Consider the following 22613-nt stretch of genomic DNA (forward strand, 5'->3'; position numbering starts at 1 on the left):
ATGTTGTTTTTCTCCTAAATAAAAAACATAGCATTATACCAGACAATATGAAGTAAATGAACTCTTTCACGTCTGAAACCAAATCAGTACTTCTTTTCACCCATGCCTTGTACTGCTGAAATAAATAGCAGTGATGGTGTTAATGGGGGAAGTGTGGTCAAAAGTGCATGGCCCCTCTCTTGTGTATGGTCCTTGCTGGACATCTTACTACCTTGTTTTTGCCAATTGTCTGTCACTCAGAAGTTCCAGGCTGCAGTAGAAGATTGAGGCTGGAATACAAACCAGCATCTCTCAAGAAATTGCTTGGTTTCCCAAACCTACACAGCCTGCCCTAATGTTAGTCTGTACTACCAATGATAATATTTCTACCTTTTCCAATAAAGTTCTGGCTCATTCTGTATGCCCTTTGTCAAGGGGAGTACAATGGAGGTCATACAATAGTCAGTTCTCAGGTAAAAGCTGATTTGTTGTTTGCATTAGAAAGCTTTCATGGCGAGGAGGAGGAAGGATTCCCAGGCATATTTATGTCTCTCCTTTGTATAATATAGGTGCTCTCAGACTTCCCAGTTCAAACCAAGATTCCTCATGGATCCTCCCACTGGGATTCAGAGCTCTTGCTGGCAGGGAAGTCTCAGATTATCAACTTTATTTTTAACGTTTTTAACGTTCTAGTCTAACTCAGGCCTTAGGCCAAAGACATTCCCTGCAGATGATGCTTCCATGGTCCTAGTTGTGGGTATCCATTGCCTTAATGCGCTGGGACTAATGTCATAATATATACAGAAGGGCATACGTAGGAGGATGGGCATGATACCGTGAAGAGCAGATTGAGCAATGGGTCTTTGATACATTGTGGGGATTTGATTTTACTTCTTAAAATTGTCTGTCCTGTTGTGGGCTCTGTGAAATGTTTCTGTGTCCGTAGTGCTCTTGCTTTCTTTACTAGGAAGTCATTCCCTTTTGATGTAAGGGCAAGAATAGAGAAAGCTTTGTTGAAGGAGTGGAGTTAAGAGTTTTTAATGATGAAAGAAGCGCCAAAGAATCCCGCTTTACAGCCGCATGCCAGCAGCATCTTCAGTCTATGCTTCTGAGAATAAATTTGCTTCTGTTGTCAGTGGGTAAAGTGGTTTCATTCAGTGGCATTTGATGGCCAATGCCACTGCATTGTAGGTGTGTGCATACTGAGGTGGAGTGCGCTGACCCAGGACAAGTTAGCGACCTCAGAAAAACCTGGAAGGCTTGTTTGGGTCTTGGATTGTTTATGAATTGTCTATATATCCTGCAGGCTTGGACTGTAGAAATGAGTAATTTATACTGGCTGAGGACAAATTCACATCCTGGCTGCATATTCAGTCAGTCCTTGATTTAAAGGAAAAAATTGGAGTTTGCGCATGACTCTCTCTTTTCCCCCTTCCTGAGCTTTATTATACTTGATTTGTTTATCTCAAAAGAAATATTCTGTACAGATATCTGCTTTTGTTGCTCAGAGCAAGAATTCAAAGAGACGCATGACCTGCCATGACAATGCAAGAGTAAGTTCAACAAAACTTGACGATTCTTAGCTTAGGATGTAGGTGGCATCTGTGAACGAAAGAAACATTTTTTATTCCCATAGAGAACATAACTTTTGTGCCCAAATCAGTGCTGTTTATAGAAGGAGTTGTAGAGTTTATGTGTAATGAAAGAAACAGGCGTTAGCTCCAACAATAAATGCAACAAGTATGACGCACGAAGATGTTTTTATTCAGTGTCTTCTTTAGTGTATGCATGGAAAAACTGACATAGCATTGACTTAGTGGCTTTTGTGCAATCTCTCAAGTATGTCGCTGTTTTAAAAGCATCTTATTCTGCTTCTCGATACAAACAAGTTAATGTTCTCACACATATGGCTCCTGCTGGTAATGCTGTGTTGCAGTAACACCAAAGAGCCTTAAATGGAGATGAGAACCCTGCTGTGCTAAAACAGGGGAAGTCAGCCCATTTTAAAATCTCAGAATCATAAATGGAAAAAAAAATAGCAAACTAGAAGCAGGGAATAATAGTTATTGCTGTCCTCCATTTACAGATAGTCAACTAAGGCACAGAATGAAACATTTATGCAGACTGGTCTAGAAAGCATGGCAGACCTAAGAAGTAAAAGTTACAGCCTCTGAACCTAGCATGAGGGGTGAGATTATAACCACAAGCACTAACTTCTTTATTTTTATTTCCAAGTCAGAGTTCACTTAGCTGCACCATTTTCTGTGTTTCCTCTGTTGCATCTTTATTCTCTTTACTCACTGCCTGAGAAGAATGTAAGTCAGGAGGATGTCGCGTGAAAACTGAAGGCTTGTTTTATGCCAGCACTGCTGGAAAGAATCTCTCCGAAGAAGAGATACAGCTCCCCATAAAATCTGTGCCACAATCAGCCATTCTTATCTACAAGTATTAATTGTACATCGGGAAAAAGCAAGTGCTGAGGTACAGAACTGCTTAAAGAATATGGCATATTACTTAAGGTTTTAAAAAATCTGTCACTGAATTGCTGACCAGACAGTAGGATTATTGAAATGTAGGGGAACAAAACACAGTGAGCTGAATACGGATAGATCTGCCCATACTAGTTTTGCTCCTTCTTCAAGGATCTTGAAATGCAAACTGTGATGTTGGTTAATGTAAGGCAGGCAGGCTCGTTGCTGTATTACTTTATACATAGGTCTTATGACACCATGCAAGTCTTATTTTGAAGAGCTTCAAAATGCTTGTTTTTAACATGACATGCTTTCTCTGATGTGAAAAACGTTTGTAGAGAGATCATATTTCCTAACAAAACTAGGAATCAAATTGGAAAGCAGGCAAGTGAGATACCAAAACCCACAAATATTTGGGCGTAAGAGCCCTTCACTTCCAGGAAATTTTTAAATGTGCATTCAAGATCCTTCCGTTTGCTAGGGGCCACATTCTTCTGCATAAACAAAACATTAAAACCAGTCGTGGACAAACAGTGCGGGGAGAATTCTCATGAAAAAGATTGGGCCTGTCACCTGGTAGTGCTGTGTGGGAAGAGATGGAAGTAAAATGCCAAAGACAGCTTGACTTGTGGTTGTTCCAAACTAAGGCCTTGTGAGGACTCTTCGGTCCTGAAGATAAAATTAGATGTGAATACGGTGGTTGACATGATTGTTCTAACAGAGATTTCTGTCATTACTACCGCAATGAAAGCTCTGCCATCATTGGGTTAGAAAAACCTGAAAATACTTGTAGAGGGAACAAACTCTGGGAATCTTGTCCTTAATCTGCCAGTCTTGAAACAATTTAAACTGGGAAAGGGCCGTGATTATTTTCAGAGGAGTATCCTAAGTCTAGTGTGCCTATTCTTACCTTTTCTCTACTTAAACATGGGCTACTGTCTAAAACTTGGACCAGTGTGAGACTGTGTAGACAGTATATAAGGCTGAGAAAGCAGTTCTATAATACTGTGATATATAAATAAACTCTTCACGTGCTTCCATTTTTCCTTCCTCTCCTTTTTGCTGTTATTCCACGCATTTACCCCCAAGCTTTCTGTACTTGTAATAGTAATTCTCCATATCTCAATTTTATTCTTGAAGAAAATAGATCTATCGTACAATGTTACGCTGTCTGGGTTACGGCTAATGGTCGTAGCTGTTAACCTCGTATGTTCTTTCACCTGCATGGTAATGATGAATCATTAAATTGAGTGGAACAGTAATCCTTTAGATATGAAAGTAGAAATCATTTAACAAAGGCACTTGAAGTGATGATTTAAAAAACATTATTTTATTGATGAACATTGTGCAATATTGTCAATATCTTCACAGTCCCACATGAGTTTAAAAGGATGCAACTTAAGCTGAGGGAGTAATGCATATATTTGCAGACCTTGCTGCAGCAGGCATGCTTTTATAGAATTGTACTTTAAAGGCTATTCTTCGGAAATTCTTTTTTATAAATGACAATGTAGCTAGTCTTTGTATAAATGGAACAAGGGGTCCCATTTTAATAAGGCTTGAGCAGCTAAGAACACTTAGTTTTGTTAAACACATCTACCAGAAGACACAGAATTGAATAATACGTCCAGTTCATTTAGAAAAGGATATTTCAAATCTCATAATGTTAAAGAGAATCAGATATGCCTTTAGTACAAGGTACGCGTTACTGCTTTGGTCCACTATGAAACATTTGCATTTTCTTACCACTGTGCAAGTGTTTTAATGTGGGGAATTTTATTACTGAGAGAGTTGGTGAGGTGCTGGAACAGGCTGCCCTGCGAGGTTGTGAGTGCCCCGTCCCTGAAGGTATTTAAGATCAGGCTGGATGGGGTTCCAGGTAACCTGGTCTAGGTAATCTTGATCTAGCAGCTGGCAGCCCTGCCTGTGGTGGGGGGTTGGAACTTGATGATCCTTGAGGTAGGTCCCTTCCAACCCAAGCCATTTGGTGATTCCAAATGACTGAATCATGTACTGTGAAATGAGACAATAACTTCTCTCCTTTCTTTTCCCGCCTCATTACTTTCAGTTAATTCTGTAACTTTACTGAAAGTAATACTGTTGATTTTTTTATTTGGCGAATTTTTACAACAGAAGTAGCCTTCATAAGGAGTTGCAGTGGTTATAACATGTCATTGGATTTATGCATTTCAGAGTTTGTGCACTGAGGAGAATTAAAGGAGATCTGAAGCTGCATCCTTAAAATAGCATGAAATTTAATATCAGAATAAGGTATTTAAAAAATGTGAAGGAAGACATAAAAGAAAGGCTAAAATAAAACTGACTAGAAAAGCTCTGATGATTTTCAGATTGAAGATATGAGGGAACTTTGTTTTTCTTTCCTTAGTGACAGTGCCACTTACTTGCTTTGTCTCCAAGTCGTTTTGCTGGGATGATTTTACTTTCTATAGCAGTGTAGTTGGAGTTTGGAGTGGTTACTTTCCTAATTGCTCTGCATCTGCTCTTGACCCCCCCCAGTGTAGGTGTCATGAAGAGTAAATTACATGTGATTTGGAGTTCAGGTATTTATATTAGCAGGTGCATGGCTATATAGTGTGTCAAATGCAATATTTATCTTCAGATTTATTCTGTTGGACCTTATTGATAAGTATTCAGAGATTGTTTCCTGCTGTGACTTACGGTGACCTGGGAAAGCGTTCTGTCTCTGCTAATCTCACAGGTACTCTTGTTATTGACACGAGCTGTTCCACTTGCTATGAATTATTTGATGTTGGACCACATATCTCTGTATTAGCAATTTCTACAAGACAGAGATTATAGGGAGTGGTAGTTTCTTTCATCAGTCTGTCTGATTTACTTGGAGAACACAGACAGGCTGTGTGCATTGCAGCCCCTCCTTCAGCTCCCTGAAGGACGTGTCTGTGTGCTTCAAATGCTGTCTGTTTTTTTCCACTTTTATCAGCTGATCAATTAAAAGATAACCTGTTTCTTTTTAAAGCTTGCCTTGATTAAACTGCCACATCTACAGTAAACCACAACATCGTAATTTCAACCTTTGCCATTCAGGACACACGCTCGTATTTCCTTTGGCTGAGTTAAAGTTTCTTTCCACCATTTCCCTTTGTGACAAGTTCTCCCTTCACGTTTTCAAGGCAGAGTTGTCCTTTCTTACTCTGGGTATAGCCAGAAGGGCAGGCTGTTCTACCTAAGCTCAAATGAGACTGTGCAGTAAACCCAATGAAGCAGCTGAGCCCATGATTTGCTTTTCTGCTTCTTCTGTTCACATCTCCATGGATTTCGCTACAGACGTTATTGGTAGCCAAAGTATTCATTTTGTGGCCTGTCATATGCAATTCGAGCGATCAGTTCAAATCTTGTTTTCATAGTCTTCAGTCAAGTCATCCTGGCTTCAGGGCCACAGACTACAGCTTTGCATCCTTGCAAAGAGAATTCTCGCAGAGCGGGTAATTCAGTTTCTTCTTTGTAATGCTTGCAGTTTTCTGTCAGTTTGAATGTTCCTACTTCCTCCTGATGCCTGGCTCCTCTCGGAGCACTGCATACACTCCACTAGTAGCTTCTGCATTGGAACCTTTTTGGGACTGTCGGTGGCACAATCAATACGCAGAACATAATGAAGTACCGGTCTGCTTATAACTGCTCTGTGTCTCTACCATTTTCCCACCTCTTTCAGATAATATGTCCAGGAAAGAGCCTCTCTGTAAGAATTATTGTCTGTGCTCAGGGGTTGTGGTCTAGTTGGTACCCTGAGAACATGGCTTTATGGCTTTCTGCCTATTACCCTAAGGGGTCAAAAGAGGCCTGTATTGGAAACCATGATGTCCCCTTTTGTGCAGCTCACTGCTCAAAACAGAGATTGGCTTCTGTACATTTTAAGTTATAGCACACAGTGGAGGAAACCAAGATTTTTTTAAAATTATTTTTGAAGGCCACTGTTTCTCTTCCTGTGGGAGAGATGATTATTATTACAAAAATATATTAGTTAGCTTTAGTTAGAAACTTCCTGTCATCGGACTGTCTGGGGGGACTCTACTTATGCCATAAAATGCTTCCCCATGGTGGGTAGCAAGATATACAATTATTTGTGTTTGGGAAGGGATGAATAGAAAGGTAGCAGCATTAAAATGTAGAATTACTGATACGGAATTGAAATATTTCCCGTCTTATGATTTATTACCTTGCTAAGTAACATTGCTGATATCAGTGATAGACCTTTCATCAATTGCAGTGTATCGTTTTCATGCTGAATGCAATGGTTTTCTGGTTTCTATATTGAATTTTATATAATGTGTAATACTTCTGTGATGGCAGTCAGAAATCAGCTAAAGTCAGCTATGGCAGCTTAACAACTCAGGCACAAAATCTTCTGATTTTTCTATTTGCATTATAGGAGGTAATAAATTTTGTTGTGCATATTTTTGAACTTGGTTTAATTTTAATCCTGAAAGACCAGCATCTGTTGGTTATCCGTGATGAAAAAGAAATCAAAAGTACCCGTGAAGCTCATTTTCAGAAGCTAGTTGGTGTTGCCATCTAAATTCATGACAAATTTTGCTGTTTTAAGTAAGGGTATTTTCTTCAGGATGACAGAAAGAAAAGGGAAAAGCGCTGGATGTGAGACATAGGGGAAACTGATCCATGAATACGGCTCCTTTGCCCCTGGAGGTAATGTTGCGTGCATCAGGACTTTGCTTACTGTACAAGGTGTTCTCCTTCAATACTAAATCTGCCAGCTCAGTGAATCCCAGACATGCTTAATTATCCTGTTGATATTTTTGGAATAGGGGAACTGGGAGAGGCACCTGGATCCTTTATGTGCTGCAAATACACCTGCACAATTTATGGTGGTTACTGCAGAGGAGACTCTTCTCCATCAGCATCTTGCGCTAATTGCTGATTGCTCACTTGGAATTTGGGAGCATCAGTTGGTGTAGTGCTGGCACACAGCCACCGAAAAGCACGATCTCTGTTTAGAGGTGTATTCCCATGTCCTATTGGAAGTGCTATTATGGGTGTATTGCAGTCCTATTGAAATTGAGCTGTCGAGAGACGTATTATCACCCCTGTGGTAGGGACTGAGGACACATTGCCGATGAAAGTGAATTTGAGTCTGTGACCCATTGATACTAATGGCTGAACTAGCAATAAAATAAACTGGCTGTTCATGTTTTAAAAGTAGATTAAGCCAAGAGTTACTGGTCTCTGTTCACTTGTAGGTCCTTTTGAAATTAGCCTTATCTGATGTACTGGGGAATTAATAGAGTAACAAACCAAAGAGAACACATAGCTTACAGACCGGGATTCAGGTGCCCACTGATTGCATTGTTATTTTTATTCCTCTTGCAGAATCTTTCTCAGGGTGCAGGGGGCTTGCAGTGTTCATCATCTCAGAGCAGCTTTACCAAACCTTCACACCTTTCTCCTAAATCAGTAATTTAGCAGTACAATTAGAATTATTATTTTTTCATTCTGAACTATTCTAAAGCCATCGTGACTTGATGGCTGTCTTGGGCACCCCCACTTGCACAGCCTCCAGGTTGGAGAGGTGACAGCGTCATGGACAACTGACATCAGCTGTGATGCTCCGTATTTCAGACGGCACACATAGCAGCTTTCCATCCTTGGGATGACTTACATTCCCTGCTACTATTCATTTATTTCACACAGACATGAAGCATTTTTGTTTATCTGGCTAATTTGAAGTAGTTAAGGAAATTGTTGTAAGGGACAAAGACACTCCTGTATATTGGTGCAAGAAATTTGTAATCTTTCCTCCTTCCTCACCGAAATCCTGATCCTTGCAGTCTTGTAGTGAATATCAGCTTTATTACTGAATTCACTTAGCATAGAAATGAGATCCTGAAAGAACTGAAAGATACAGGAAGAGTATGGATTAGGCCTCTAAGATACTGTTCAGAATTTCTCCTTTAGGTGCCGTTTCTTCCTTGGGAAATGAAAAATAAACAGGGTAAAAGGTCCAGTAGCAGCAGTGGTAGTTATACACTGACACAATTGTTCTTTGTAGATGGTTTAAAAGGGACATTTGGAACCACTTCTGAACAACAGAAAAAAAGAGACGTTTCTTGTAAGATGAGACCATGGATATGTTTGGTTTTACTTTTTTCTTTGATAGGGATAAATGTTTGGATTAAATGAAAGTCATCTGATAGCTGTCTGTGTGGTACAGTTGAAACAGAATGGCCAGTTTCCATGGAGGTAATCTGTACAGATAACAAAGTAATAGTTGATGAGATTAAAAAAAGAAAAAGGAAGTAGGAAATTATTAAAATTCTTAATCAATATTGGTTGTCAGCACTGAGACATGTGGTAATATTACTCAGTTTGCTAAGAACTGCAACTAAGAAAATAATTGAAGTCTTGTTTCAGTATCTTAATCTGGAAAATCTTCTGTGACTTTTAGAAGAATTCCTCTAATTATTACTTAAGACAGCATAGTACTTTTTACCCTTGGATATTTTGGTACCCAACCTTATGTGTTCTCTTCACAATGCTCCAAGCTGGGAGACCATCCATAAGCGACAGGACTAAACCTCTCATGTGTTACCAGTGTAGTAGTGTCATGCTGTAGGCTGCTTCCTTGTCCAGACACCAGCATAGCAGGTATCTTTTCTCTCCAACATTATATGAAATTAATTGAGGCCGTTCCTCTTCTTCAGCCTGATTATTTTGTATGCATACATCAAGTAATAAAATGGAAGCTGCAGAATTGTAGCTCAGCATGGAAGGAGTGTTCTTTGTGTGTTTGGAATGTGCTTTTTCAACCTTCGTCACCTAGCTAGCACACATTATACAGTACTGTCTGATTTATAATCAATATGTCAACAATACATTTTCAAGATGAGAAAAGTATTTCCTGCTGACCTGTGGGGAATTGACATGTACAATAACACAATAGTATTGTGATGAATCTGCATTAAAATATTGAACTCAGTGTTACCCTTATATTTAAAGAATATGAAATGATTCACAGGCTCAGACACAGATTCACTTTGTGAAGGAACCTTAGAGTAAGTTCTTCACGTTTTAGGGCAGACTTGTGCTCTAAACTCTAGCCTTTATTTTGGATTTGCTATTAAATATATTTACATGAGAACGTAAGTCTGCATTTGATCAAAGCTGAACTTTGTAAGAAAACACTACAGAAAGATTAGGCTTATTTGCTTTTTGGTTTTATTTCTCTGTGATGTATTTATTTATATGCTCCAAAGAAAAAACATTTCAAAATTAAAGAACGCTGGTATGATTCCTTTATTAATCAACTTGTGTTTTCCCTGTTTTGCTCTTGATATGTGGCTTGAAAGTTTCAGAATTTCAGAAGATACTTGCTGAAATCGTTATGCAAAAGGCAAGAGTTCCCATGCTGATTGCCAGGCATTTGATATAAATAAGCATTAAGTGAAATAAATCTGAAGTCCCATTAAAGCTGAAGATCTGATCTAGAGGATTTTAAAGTGATTTAATGAGTAGTGCTCTCTCTCATGTCAGTTGCTTAGTTTTCATTGTGTGGGTTCTTGTAATATTTCTTGACTTCTCTCCGCAGGGAGAATGAATTGCTGAATGTGTAAAGAAAATAAGGAGGGGTAGAATACTCTTATTTTAATGTCTCTTTTATATCCTCACCCCCTTCAGTATCTGTCCACAATATCAATCACCTTTAGTATCAAAGAAGTAAGCAGGCAAGACCTTTAAATGATATGCTCATGAGAAATGTACGTTCAGTGAAAAAGGGCCTACCACCACCTCGGCAATGAGACAGACCCACTGCATGTCAGCGAAGTATGCGAAAGGTGCTTAGCCTGCCATATCCATTGTCCCATGTCTGTGTTGCTCTTAATATTAACACAGTGTAGGAATGTGAATTCCTCCCATCTTGGATGCCACCAAATAGATGTTTTTTGTCCCGGGTTTTGTCTTTTGTAATCACGCTTCTAAAAGCAGCAAAATGGTGATTCTCTAAAGGGCCTTAGCTTACTCTTCTGAAACTAAAACCATAAGTTTGTTTTCTTCACTTACTCCTTTGTGATCCTCTTTCTTAGCAGCCAGCAATTTGAAATGTCTACTCTTACTTAGCAATTTAAATGATCATCTCAACTCCAACCTCACAACCAAGAGGTTTGGTGCGCAAACTTACTAAAATGTGCTAACGTGTTCACAGTCTTCACTTAACTGTAGCCTTAGTTGTCTGTCAGTAAATAGCTGAGACCTTAATTGGGCTAAGAGGAAAAACAAGGAGCCGGGTGTTACATTATGTCGTAGTTTCACTCCCCTTTGAATTTGATTCCCAAATATTTGTGTGCTAGGTTGCTCTTTACCTTATCTAAATAGCTGGTAAGCCTCCTTTCTTTTTCCTGAGGGTGTGCTGCTATTCGTTTTATGTTCAGCTTTCTGAGTGCTCTATATGCAAAGCATTTCGTGATTTTAATCTGCAGCTTGGATTTCAGAATGGTCATCCCTCTCAGGAAGAACTATAACATGTAGAATAACATATGATAGTAAAACATTGTGTTTTAAAGAAATCTGTGCTAACAACAAAGAAAATAAATTTGTTTAGATGTTGCTTTTTAAAATCACAACTTTTATTTTTTCTTCATGCTGAATAAGCCTAAATTAGGGGGACATGGTGGACTGTACAAGGAATCTCTAATGCCTATTTTGTTCCTCATTAGTTCCTTATTATTTTTCTTTTCAGTGAAAATCAGCAGTATGCTTTATTTAGCTGGCTTCTTCGCTTTATTATAAATAGTTCCCTGTTTGAAATCTGAGGAGGGACCAGCAGTACGAAACTGACCTCAGTTTAATTATGTTGGTTTCTAAAAACACAAAAATCTATCACTGTTTCTGAAGACATTAGTAATAATGAGCAGGTGCTACATGCTACAAACTGCCTCACCCACAGTTAAAATACAATTAGCTGCTCTTGAATTAACGATGCCCTGGCTGTTTGTTGTCTGTCAGTGAATGGTCTATTTTTGGGTGGTTCTCTGTGTTCAGTGCATCACTTGTGTAATTTCGAATATGTTTGAACATATCATTGATACACTCATAACTTGAGCTCTCACCAGAGGTTTGTCCTAGCCCATCTCTTGTCTGCACACAATAGATTTTATAGGGATGCTGGCATATGGAGTGGCAGATTAAAATCAGAAGGCTGAAATGGTTACCACCGGCTGTCCCATCCCTCTGACAGACATTGCTGTCTCAGGCCTCGTGTGGCCGAGCTGCATGCCAAGCATGGCAGCTACTAGTCTGCTCATGAAGACAAGCCACAGGCAGAAGTCATGACCAGAAGAGCTTGAGCGAATGTGCCAGGATTTTTGGGTGTGGTTTGGAGATCAAATGCAGCCATGCTGCTGCACCCAGGCCTGTTATGTGCTTGTCCCCTGCACAGACTGGGCCTTGCCGTCATGCCTGGAAGCTTCAGCACCCCTCATCACCCTGTGCTCCTGGTCCTGTCCTTCCCACTCTGCTGGAGGTGCCAGGAGGATGTTTACATTGTTGCTGTGCTGACAGCCTGCTGTGTTGTCATGACCTAGGCTCATAAAAGAGGCTACAGAATGTCTAATCTTTGCCTTTGTATTCATTTACACAGAGTATCTGCCACTCTATATATGGCTTTGGTTTTCTGTGCCGTAGAGCTGCTCAGAATACTGCATCGTACATAGGTAGACACATAGAATCATTACGGTTGGAAAAGACCACTAAGATCATCTAGTCTAACTACCAGCACACCTGCACCATGCCCACTAACCCATGTCGCTCAGTGCCACATCCATATGGTCCCTGAACACCTCCAGGGATGGTGAGCCCACCACCTCCCTGGACAGCCTGTCCCAGGGCCTTACTGTACCTTCTCAGAAGAGTTTTTCCTAATATCTGACCTGAACCTCAACATCATGTACTGTCCCAAGTTATTACTATTTTTCTGTGATACAGCTTGAACCAACAGTAAGATTTATGTGATAGAGATTTCTTTGGGACATCAATATCTGTGTTTTCTGCATTATCCACTTTGTGAGCACTTTGACCAGGGAAATTGTGAAGTAATCTTGGTTTAAGCGCTGCTGTATGGCCAAATAGGCATTAGTGATGCTTAAACAATATTGCACAAATGTAGTGTGAAAAAATCTTTGTTGAAATAATGCTGCTTAGGTTGCTAAATGAAGCACCCTCAAATGATAAAACATTGACTTTCCTCTTTGTGGTGCAGTCACAAATCTTCCCACTTATTTGCCTGTCCTGTGCACTCAGTGTTGGCAGCACTGTGGGCAGAAGAAGAGCATCTGAGGGCAGCGGCCCTGACTGTACTTTGTGGCACTGCTACCTGAAAGTGGAATTGAAGTAGCGTGTGAAAGCCTGGGGGAGCAGAGCTCACCCTGTTCCCCACCACAGTTATTCTGCCAGCTCCCCTGCTGTCGCAGTATGGTTTGGCAGCGATATCATCAGAGCCTCGCTGTGTCTATGCCTTTCTGTTATTTGGGAATGTTGCCAGAAACTCTACTGACACAGACAATGGAAAAATAAGTGCAAATTTTATTTTATTTTATTTTATTTTACAACTTAATAATTCGACAAGAGAAGGACGGAATTTTCTGGGACAAAGAAAAGGCGCTTCGGTAGCCTGAAGCTGTTCTTCCTGCTCAGCCTCAATAACCCTCTGCATTCAGTGCACACGGGGGGGAATCATGGAGACTATAGAGGAAAATGTTAGGCAGCCCCAATGACTACCGGCTTCACTATTATATGTAGGTAAAATAGGTGGGAGTTTGTGTACATTTGCAGTGCAGTACGTAGTTGGGAGTGAGTGCTAATGGAAATTGGCTGAAGGAGAAGTAGAGAAGAATTTTATAATAGGAAAAACATGTTACATGTTTAAAAGGCTTAGCCAGTAAAAATCCAGCCTTACGGGGAAGGTACTAATGTGAATGAAATGAGTGATTCATTTTTAGAAAGAGTTGAATAAGGACTGAAGAGTTAAATAATGATTGATATCAAGCAGAATTAGTAAAAAGCCATTGGCTGCACTGTAAGATGCTAGCAGTGAGAGCAAGCTATTTGGCCATACTGTATTATTTGACTTACAAATTTTAAGTGAATACGTAGGCAGAGTGAGGTGAATTAGACCTTCCTTAGGTAACTTGATTTTTTTTTTAAAGAGAAGCCATGTTTTAAGTATAAAGATTAGCTGTGACAAGGAGTTTATGACAGGAGCACACGACTCTGGTGACGTGGATTGAACTGTTAGCTGTTAGGCACAACTAATAACAGTGCTTATAATATGTAATAAAAAAACTTGTCATTAGTCATGTTAGTGAGCATGGCACAGTCCAAATACATCTGTGAAAGGAAGAGGGAACACTATTTCCATTAAAATATGCAATTTGGTTTCCATTGGAAACTATGTAACCGCCCTGTATCTTGACATGTGGTAAATACATTCATTCCTTTGGTATTTTCTAGTTAGTACGCATAAGATGTGGAAAAAATGCTGTCGTCAGTATGAGACCGATAACATGGCATGCTCTTGTCTTCATTAAATGTTACATAGATGGAGAATTAAGTCCCTGTATCAGCAGAACCTCAATTGCTTCAGTAATACTCTGCGTTGCATGTGAGGATGGTATTTCTCTGTGTTTTGGTGCCTCCCCTGAGAGCTCAACGCTTAGCAATGCATCTGTGAAGGGATGCGCTTTAGATGGTACTAGGCTCGAGTCAAAGGTTGTGATGTTGCCTGATCAGGTGAACTACACTTGAACTATTTGCTATGCAGGCAATATTCCCCAAAAATCCAACGTATGCAGCTCTCCAGCAGCCTGGCAAGTGGCACTGCTTGAGATTATTAAAGATTTCTTGAGATGAAAACCAGCTAATATGATTTTTAAATATTTGCCATAATTCAGGAATTCTTTGAGTTATGACTAAAGAGAACGAGAAGTTAAGAAAATCTCATTTGCATATACCAATTTCTTCTCATCTCCAGTTGCCCGTGATAATGACATTGTGCTTGACAAAAATTATAAGGTACAGTTTTAATGTATTTTTAATCGTCTCTTCATGCAATTTCACAACTGAAAATGAGAGTGTCATTAGCTGAATCACCAACGCACCTTCCACATACTTGATTGGGAGAAATTTGATAGAACATAGAGGAACATCTGGCGTTGGCAGCCAGGCCCATCCCACCTCCCCAGCCAGAAGGGACACCGCTGTGGGGCATGAAGGCAGAGCCAGCCCCCAAAGGCAGGGCTGGGCTGTGGGGCTGCAGCTGTGGCCAGGCTGGGCTGTGGGGAGAGGGCAGTTCAGGAAAGCAAGTCGGTAGAAGGGCAGCCAGCCACCATCAGTACCTGTATTTTGGGGAAAAAAAAACCAACAACCAGACTTAGATCAGAGGTGATGCAGATTTTAGGCTCTGAACTATAAGATATGCTAAATAAAACACTATTAAAGCATTGCCGCGGCCATGTCCAAATTATTATACAGGACAAATTTGAGGATTAAAAATAAAGACTGCATTGAGACTGTGGATTAGCATTGCAATGAACTTAAGCCTTAAAATGGGTATGATCAAGTGTGTCTACTATAATATGCAATTTTTATATCTTTCTTTATTTTTTGTAATTGACTGGAAGTAAAATAGGATCTGATTTAGTGTAATTAAGAAATGAATGATTGTTGACAAATTATCAAAAGCATATTATTTCCAAGAGGAGGGGAGAATATAAGGGGACATTTTGAGCCAAGCTGCAGATTTATATATATATTCAGAATAGAACGAAGGTCTTGACATATTGTTTGCAAGTGTTTTTGAAGCATTTTCATACTGTCTTGCCATTTTATAGAAAGACAAACGAAAAATAAAACAGAAAAATATATCCCTGAAGATGGCAGTAAATCAACCATTCCTTTATTTGCCCTTCCTAGCAAAAACTGACTAATTGGGTAAGCTTAATGGTCTTCAAGTTCACCTTGGAGGGGGTTGTCAGCTTGAGATGAGTAATGTGATGAGAACTGTTGGCTTTTCCTTCTTGTTCGGACCTGCTCAAGGCAGATGCTGGTTCCAGCCATGAGGCAGGGGAGGCTCATTGATTGCATGGATGAGACGGTGACTGAGTCTTCTGAATTTGGTGAAGATGTAGAAAATTGTCAGTGCTAATGGAAAACCTTCTCATAATACTCTTGAAGGACTCTAGAAACAGGCTTTTCTGTTTCTTTTCACATCAGACGTGGGTACATATGAGTAAGAATGATTACAGGTGAAAACTGATTCTCTGAAAAAATACAAAAATAAAGGAGTTCCTTCAGTTTTCCCCATGATGTTTAATGCAATTAGGCTGTTAATTAAAATAAGCCTAGTCAAATGTCCTAGTGTCCATGAAGTGATGAACTGAATAGCAAATTTTGCTACCGGAATGTAAGAATATTATGTTTATTTCCTTTATGTATTAGCATAAATAGTAGGTAGTGTAACTGCATTGTGACAGGCTTTGCCTTGAGAACAACACAGAAAAACAGTTGCTGGAAAAGCAAGAGACTGGAAGAGGGTAGTAACTGGGCAGATGAAACTGATTTAGAATCAACAGCAACCTTTCAAACAGCATGTTTTTAAGGTTGCAGTCTCCTCTGGGCAGAGAACATCTCATATTCTCCATTTTCTGCTGCTCTATGAACAGAGTCTTCTGTTCTCTATGAAGCTTTGAGATGGGAGGCCAGACCCTTGTGTATTACAGCTCTGTTTCTTATTCTACATAGGCTGACCTGCTTTCATTTTTTGCTGGTATTCTGCTTGGCATTCTTTTTATGAAGTGGATTTTTTGTTTTGTTTTGTTTTGTAAAGACCTATTTATCCTTCCTTTCCCTGCACCAGTGGAGTTTTATTAGATCGTGTGGCAGCCTGCCATCTTCCTTATTAACAAAGCTTTTTCCCAAATAAACATGTTCCTTGTGTACACTGCCTCCTATTTATGATTTATTTCCCATTCTAAAGCTACAATCTACGATATTAAAAATAATACACAGACAGATGTTTATCAGAGGTTGAACAGGGCTTTATTGTACTGAGTCTGGTATTTGTGGTTTATATTTCTTTAATCTCTGGTGAAACATGCACCTCCCACCCTCCCCAGTTTACTTCTGCCTCTTATTAACATTACAGCAGGTGATTATACCCTTTAAACCTATTTTCTTTCAGGCTGTTAAGTGTTGAAATCTGAATGGTTGTATGAAGAAATATGTTGGCATATTTAAAATGAAGTTCTTATTTAAGAAATCAGAAATTAGGCCTTTATTCTGGAATGTAGATTGACCCAGGGGCAGGGATTTTCGCCTTCGGTTTATGTTACTCCATTAGGGTATTTGATCACCCTCTGCTGGTTGTACTGCCAGCGCTGCTACCAATTCACTGCATTTTGGGAGTGTGGCCCAGTCCTGGATATAATTTAAGATCTCATTTTGTTTGTTAGAACTGTTTTACTGTAGTTCAGTGGTAAGTTTTAGCTCACTGGCTGTGTGTATACATATTTTTATTATTTGAATGGATGGAGTAGAATTATGGCCCTGGGTCAGATAACGATCTCAGACCTGTTAAATAAAGAGCTGTGACATGCATCAGAACAGTGGCCTAAAACACCATATTTTTTCAATATGGCACTTCATTGCTTTTTTTTTTTTTTTTTTTTTTTTTGGCCTGTGGTTGGACCTGCATTACCAAAACAAACAGCACTTAGCTGTAATTAAAAATGCCCTACAGTAAGTGCGATGACAAAACAATAGGAATGCTCTTCATATGTATGAAGTCAAGTGTAAATGAAGTCTAAAATAATTAAGTTGAATGCAAGGATAAAATTATCTTGTTGGATAGGCACAGAAAGCGTAAAATAGTCACATACAATAGCACATCTTGCATTTTACAGCAAAAAATCCTCTTAATGAGAGAATTCTTTTTGTAACATGAAGCAAATTCGTCTTTTGCTGTTGCAGCTGAAAGAGAACCTTCAATTAATGGTTTTAAATGCATTCATTCATATACTAATGAATATTTGTACATAGATGGTTTATGCTTGTGAGCATCTATCTCAAATTTGTGAGCAATATGCTTGTTGGTACTACATACACGGAGTTTATAAAACTGGGATATGTACATCATAGTATCCTTAGCATTCATTTTTTCCAAGAGAGCCTAGTTACACCTGGAAGTGTGTCTATTAAGACTTCGTATTAAAGAATCAGTATATTGGCAAGATGCATTTTCAAATTATGCTCCAGACGTAATTACAAATGCAGTAAGCTGTAATTATAAGGAGGGCTGTGTTTTTCAACCTCCAATAGCTGTCATCTGCTTCAAGTTTAGCTGTAGTCAGAGCCTTGCTGACCAACCTACTGATGTTTCACTAATTGCCACTTGAAAATGAAGAGGAAAACTGCATAGCTTTGAAATGCTAGTTGTGAAAGAAGGATCGGGCTGGCTTGTTTTCAGAGCTGGAGCTCTTCCCCCTCCTCTTGTCTAGACAAGCCAAGTACAAGGCTTTCTATTGATAAGAGCTTTCTGGTGTGCCATTAGGCGCATTGGTCTAGTCTGGACTGGTCTGGATTTCCTCAATGGTGCATGGAGGTCTCTCCAGTATTTTGGTACAGATCTCTGCAGGTTTATTTACTGATGTTCACTTTGACAGAATTCTTATTACTTGTTTTCTACTACCTGCATCAAACCGACTTTGAAAAAGAGTTAATTTTGGTTTTAGAAAAAGCACACTTTGTTTGAATATATTTACCATGCAAACTAGTCTAAAGCACCAAATTTCAGTTCACAGGTCACAAAAACTTAATGTTAGGTATTCTCCCTATTTGTAAATATTTGTATGTTTTCACTGAATAACCTGTTTAATTCATTCGTTCCGTTCCTACAGTGCATTTTTCTTTTAAAAATGTCTTTCAGATTTCAGTGGAACGTGATTACACAGGTTAAGTTTTGCACTGTTGAGTTCTCCATGAGGTATTAAATTTTGTTAGATGGCGTATGAAGTTATCATTGATGTTAACAGTGCTATTTCTGCCACTGTTCATCAGCAGTGCTCTTCCTAATTTAATATAAAGGAAGACACAATGAACCAAACCTCTATAGAGAAGTCCTTTTTGGAGATACTTGGAAAGGCTTTGTTGGATAGTTCTAGACTTAGGACATGGAAAGTGCTGTCCTGTGTGTAATGTCAGCTGTCTGACTGCTTAGACTGCTCTTTACAAGTACTTCTGGGTGTCTTTGGGATCTCATGTATGCATCAATTTTAGCTTTTCCCAGTTCTAAGCCACTCCATGATGATTTTTTTTGCATGGCTTCTTTTGGAATGGATCTTATCTCAGCCATATTTCCAAGCAAGACTTACTTGGCTTGCTTCATCTTTGGAGAAAGTTTACTCCATCCCGGTCAGGCCCAGCACAGCGTAATGGCATAGCTTGAGATGGAGGTTTTTATAGTGAATGAAGAATTCCTGTAGTATAGAGAGTGACCATCCAGTGTCTATGGGGACATCAGCAGGGGACAAGAGGTCTCAGAACTCTTTTTCTCCTTTTTAATTCACTTTCATAATGGTGATGTTCATGTCCTGGGGAAGAGGCAAGTAGCTATGGAATACTGAATCCAAATTTCAATGCAATGTGTTATCTGGAAAAAAAAAACAACAACAAACTTATATCACAAATTCTCTCTGGTTAGTCCTCTTACAATAATGTTTGTTAAAATACAGCACTTTCATGCTGAACTACTAAAAATTTAATGCTTCATGTGGTCTGTTGTCTGAAGACCATAATCTGGTGGCAAATAGAAACTCAAAGTTCTTAGCTTTAGTTGCTTTTGAGTTGACATCTTGCTTGAGCATTTTATATCAGCCACGAGGGGAATGTGGAAGGCTTTATGTTAGGGCTGAACATGAGGACACAGTAAAGAACTGAAAAATGTGGCCATAGTGACATGCTATATATTTTGACTTCAAGCAATGTGGTGTTCAATACTTCTCTTTCAAATAGAAAGCAGCATGTCAGTTGCTACTCTAATTTTGAGAACATCTCAGCAATTTGTAGTGATTTTCATTCTGCCTTTTCTGTTGTGTCCATTTAAAATGTCTGCAAAGACCGAACCCTTTCGGGCCAACTTTTCTGATCTTCCAGGACAGCTTTACACTTATCTTGTTCCAGTTTCTTACTTCGTGAGTTTGCAAAAATGAGCCCTAAGTGTGGTGTATTGAGACAGATCTTTTCTGTCTCCTTTGCAAAAGTAAGTGTTTAATAGCCTTCTTAGTTTCTTGGGTTTCAAAGGCTTACTCTCTTTAGTCAAGGCCTTAAATGGCTTTTCAGTTCTTTGTCATTGGTGAAGAGGATGAGGAATGCAGAAAAATACTTTAATAGTTGACTCAATAATTTAAATACTTCATAAATCTTGAGGACTTTACTTAGGAAAATACTCACTGATTTTTAAGTGCAGTTTGACCAAGTGCAATACAAATACATATTCTAAGCACACAGGAAATGCTTGTGTTTCTTATGTAGCATATTACAGCTTTTATTTATATTCTTAAGTAGCATTTTAACATGTTGCACATGTTGATGCATATATTTTACTGCAGCAACTTCTTGCTGGTATGCGTACGGAGATGTCATTAATACTTGAGAGGTGAAGTTTTCAGAGAGAGGCCTGCAAATCACTTGTAGCTACAAAGCAAATATGCTACCAAAAATGATTTCATTCCCCTTCCCAGTTTATTTCCCCCACCCCCCCATGCCCCCCAGTGATTACCATGGTTATGTTGTACTTCATATACAAGTGTGCAAATGTCGAGCCTCAGTAACTGCTTTAGGGTCTTTTTAGCTATAGCTCCTGTCTTCTCAGTTCAGTGCAAGTCCAGTCCTTGTGCTGTTAAGATTAATGGGAACTCTCCTGTTGAGGCTGCTGGAGATGAACACATGTTGAAGATAAAAATCATCTCTCTTAAGCAGAATCAGCCAGCCCAAACTACTTTAAATAAAAGGCATGTGAGTGTTTCTTGGTTTTAGTTCCATCTACTTTGCCATTGCTTCGGAATGACAATCACCAGAATTTGTCAACATGCTAAAGGTGTAATCATTATACTATAATTTGTCTAGATATAATGCGTCCTCTTTTCTGTGTCAGTAGTGTAATTTATCCTTGGAACAAGCCTAGTGAAAAAGCTTTTTATAATGGTATTTATGTTTCTGTGAATAATTCTTAATTATATCTCAAATGCTTACTATTAAGCTTTGTTTCTAGAGGTGACATTTAAATGATCAGTTTAGCTGAAGGGCAATGGAATTTTAATTATCGACCAAGTAGACACCCTCAATACATAATTCCGTGTTTAAATACTGAGCTATTAGCATTTCAGACAGAGGACAAGTAAGTCAGACTGAAGCCTTGTCTGACTGGGCTCAGAAAGTTAAAGAAAAGCATCCACCACGAGTAGACCCTAGGCTCTAATTCCACCTGCTCCTAATGGAACTCAGTGAATCTTTATCAGTAAACAGGAGGCCAAGGATGGCCATTGTCCATCCTGGTCACCCAGAGCAGGTAAGTATGTAGTTCTCAGGTCAGCTAAAAATTTGAGAGGGAGACAAGGTGAGGAGCTTTACCTTGACGTGGTCTCTGAGGATATGGGGATCAGTCCAGTGTGATAAGTTAGGCAGACTACATCCTTTGGCACAAAAGGAAAAAGGGAGAGTGGTTAAAAATGAGCTTGAGGTAATGATGTTTTTGTTTAAATACCTGATCTCAGAGGAATTCCTCCTTGTGACTAAACCATATTTAGCAAACCATTCATTTCTTTGCAGTGAATGAAATGTAAAGGAACACAGTAAGCCCACATACAGCATCCAGATGCTTTATGGAGGTTTTAGAGTTCCTTCTAAAAGAAAAAAAAAAGCAAATGAAATGTGTGTGCTCAGTGTGCAGGCAGTGAGCGCTTGATTGTAATTAACTGGGAGACCGACAGATTGGCTTTGGGAAGGTAGTTATAAGGAATAATTGTCTGTGTCTGGACGGGATTGTTGCTGGTTACAGACTAACTACTGCCTTACAGCTGATGCTGTTTTACATTGGGCAAGGCTTCTTTTTCCTAAGGTGGGACAATGATTATATTTATTCCCAGTGCTGTCCAGCCCCACATACATGAAGTGCTGCACAAACATAGGTGAGAACACAGTCCGTGTTGTAAGTGAACTGCAAGCAATGTGAACTAGAAAAATCCTTTATCATTTTTAAAATAAGCTGAATTTTCCAAATGGCAAATCTGGTTTATTAGTGGATTGATTCTAGTGATCTAAAATTTATCACTTATAGTCAGACATCATTCATACTTGCAGTGCTTACAAATACTGCATTATTTACTTTGGTGATGAAGTATGAAAGACCCATCCACCAAGATAGCATCTATGTGAAGAATGCCGATTGCTTTTAATATCAGTCATTCTAGGTAGTGAAGAAGATAAACACTGATTTCCTCATCAATTTTTGTTTTGATTTCCTTTTTGCCTTTCAGAGTGCAAATTCACCTGTGCCAGTGGTAAATGCTTGTATCTTGGTTCATTGATTTGTAACCAACAGAATGACTGTGGGGATAACAGTGATGAAGAGAACTGTCTGCTTGTAACAGAGCATCCACCTCCAGGCATCTTTAGCTGTGAGTACTTGCTCTTCGTGTGCACCTGTATGTGTATGTGGCATATGTCTGTTACCTCAGAAATTGGTGTCTTCAGAAACTTGGTCTGTTGTATCGTATCTAGGGAAGCTGAGACAGAGCACTGAACCAGCAGCACTGTCTAACATGCTTTCTGTGGGTGTCTGAATCTGGAAAGTTGAGGTCATGTGGAGGGGAGTGGTGGAGTTTGTGTTGCAGGTAAAGAGGTTTCATCTGTGTGAGTTATAAGTGGCTTCTGAGAAAGAAAGCATCATATTTGAAGCTATTAAAGAAAAAAAAAGTTTTCCAGTTGTTTTCCACTTTTGAAAAATGTTTTGTACTTTGTGTGTATGATGTTCTTCGCATGCTATTGAGACTATTAATGAAGCCATTTCAGTAATTGTATGTATTTTATTAGTGCAGAGATCAGCACTAATTTGGTAGCTCACTG

The 22613-nt window shown here is 39.2% G+C and overlaps 1 protein-coding gene across 6 annotated transcripts in view; it reads left to right on the plus strand.

Moving 5' to 3' along the window:
• LOC107309950 (low-density lipoprotein receptor class A domain-containing protein 4) overlaps window positions 1-22613 on the plus strand; it is a 298561-nt gene that overhangs the window by 99004 nt on the left and 176944 nt on the right. For 5 of the 6 annotated variants that reach the window (XM_085539776.1, XM_032442618.2, XM_032442619.2 and 2 more), the window contains exon 4: window positions 22025-22165. The exons of the other annotated variant lie outside the window; for it this stretch is intronic. In XM_085539776.1, coding sequence (XP_085395902.1) covers window positions 22025-22165 — 141 coding nt within the window. The remainder of the gene's footprint in view (window positions 1-22024; window positions 22166-22613) is intronic. 6 annotated transcript variants of the gene reach the window in all.

Source organism: Coturnix japonica, chromosome 2 (assembly GCF_054131305.1).
Source record: "Coturnix japonica strain WE chromosome 2, WE-NBRP24, whole genome shotgun sequence".
In the NCBI taxonomy this organism is placed as follows: domain Eukaryota; kingdom Metazoa; phylum Chordata; class Aves; order Galliformes; family Phasianidae; genus Coturnix; species Coturnix japonica.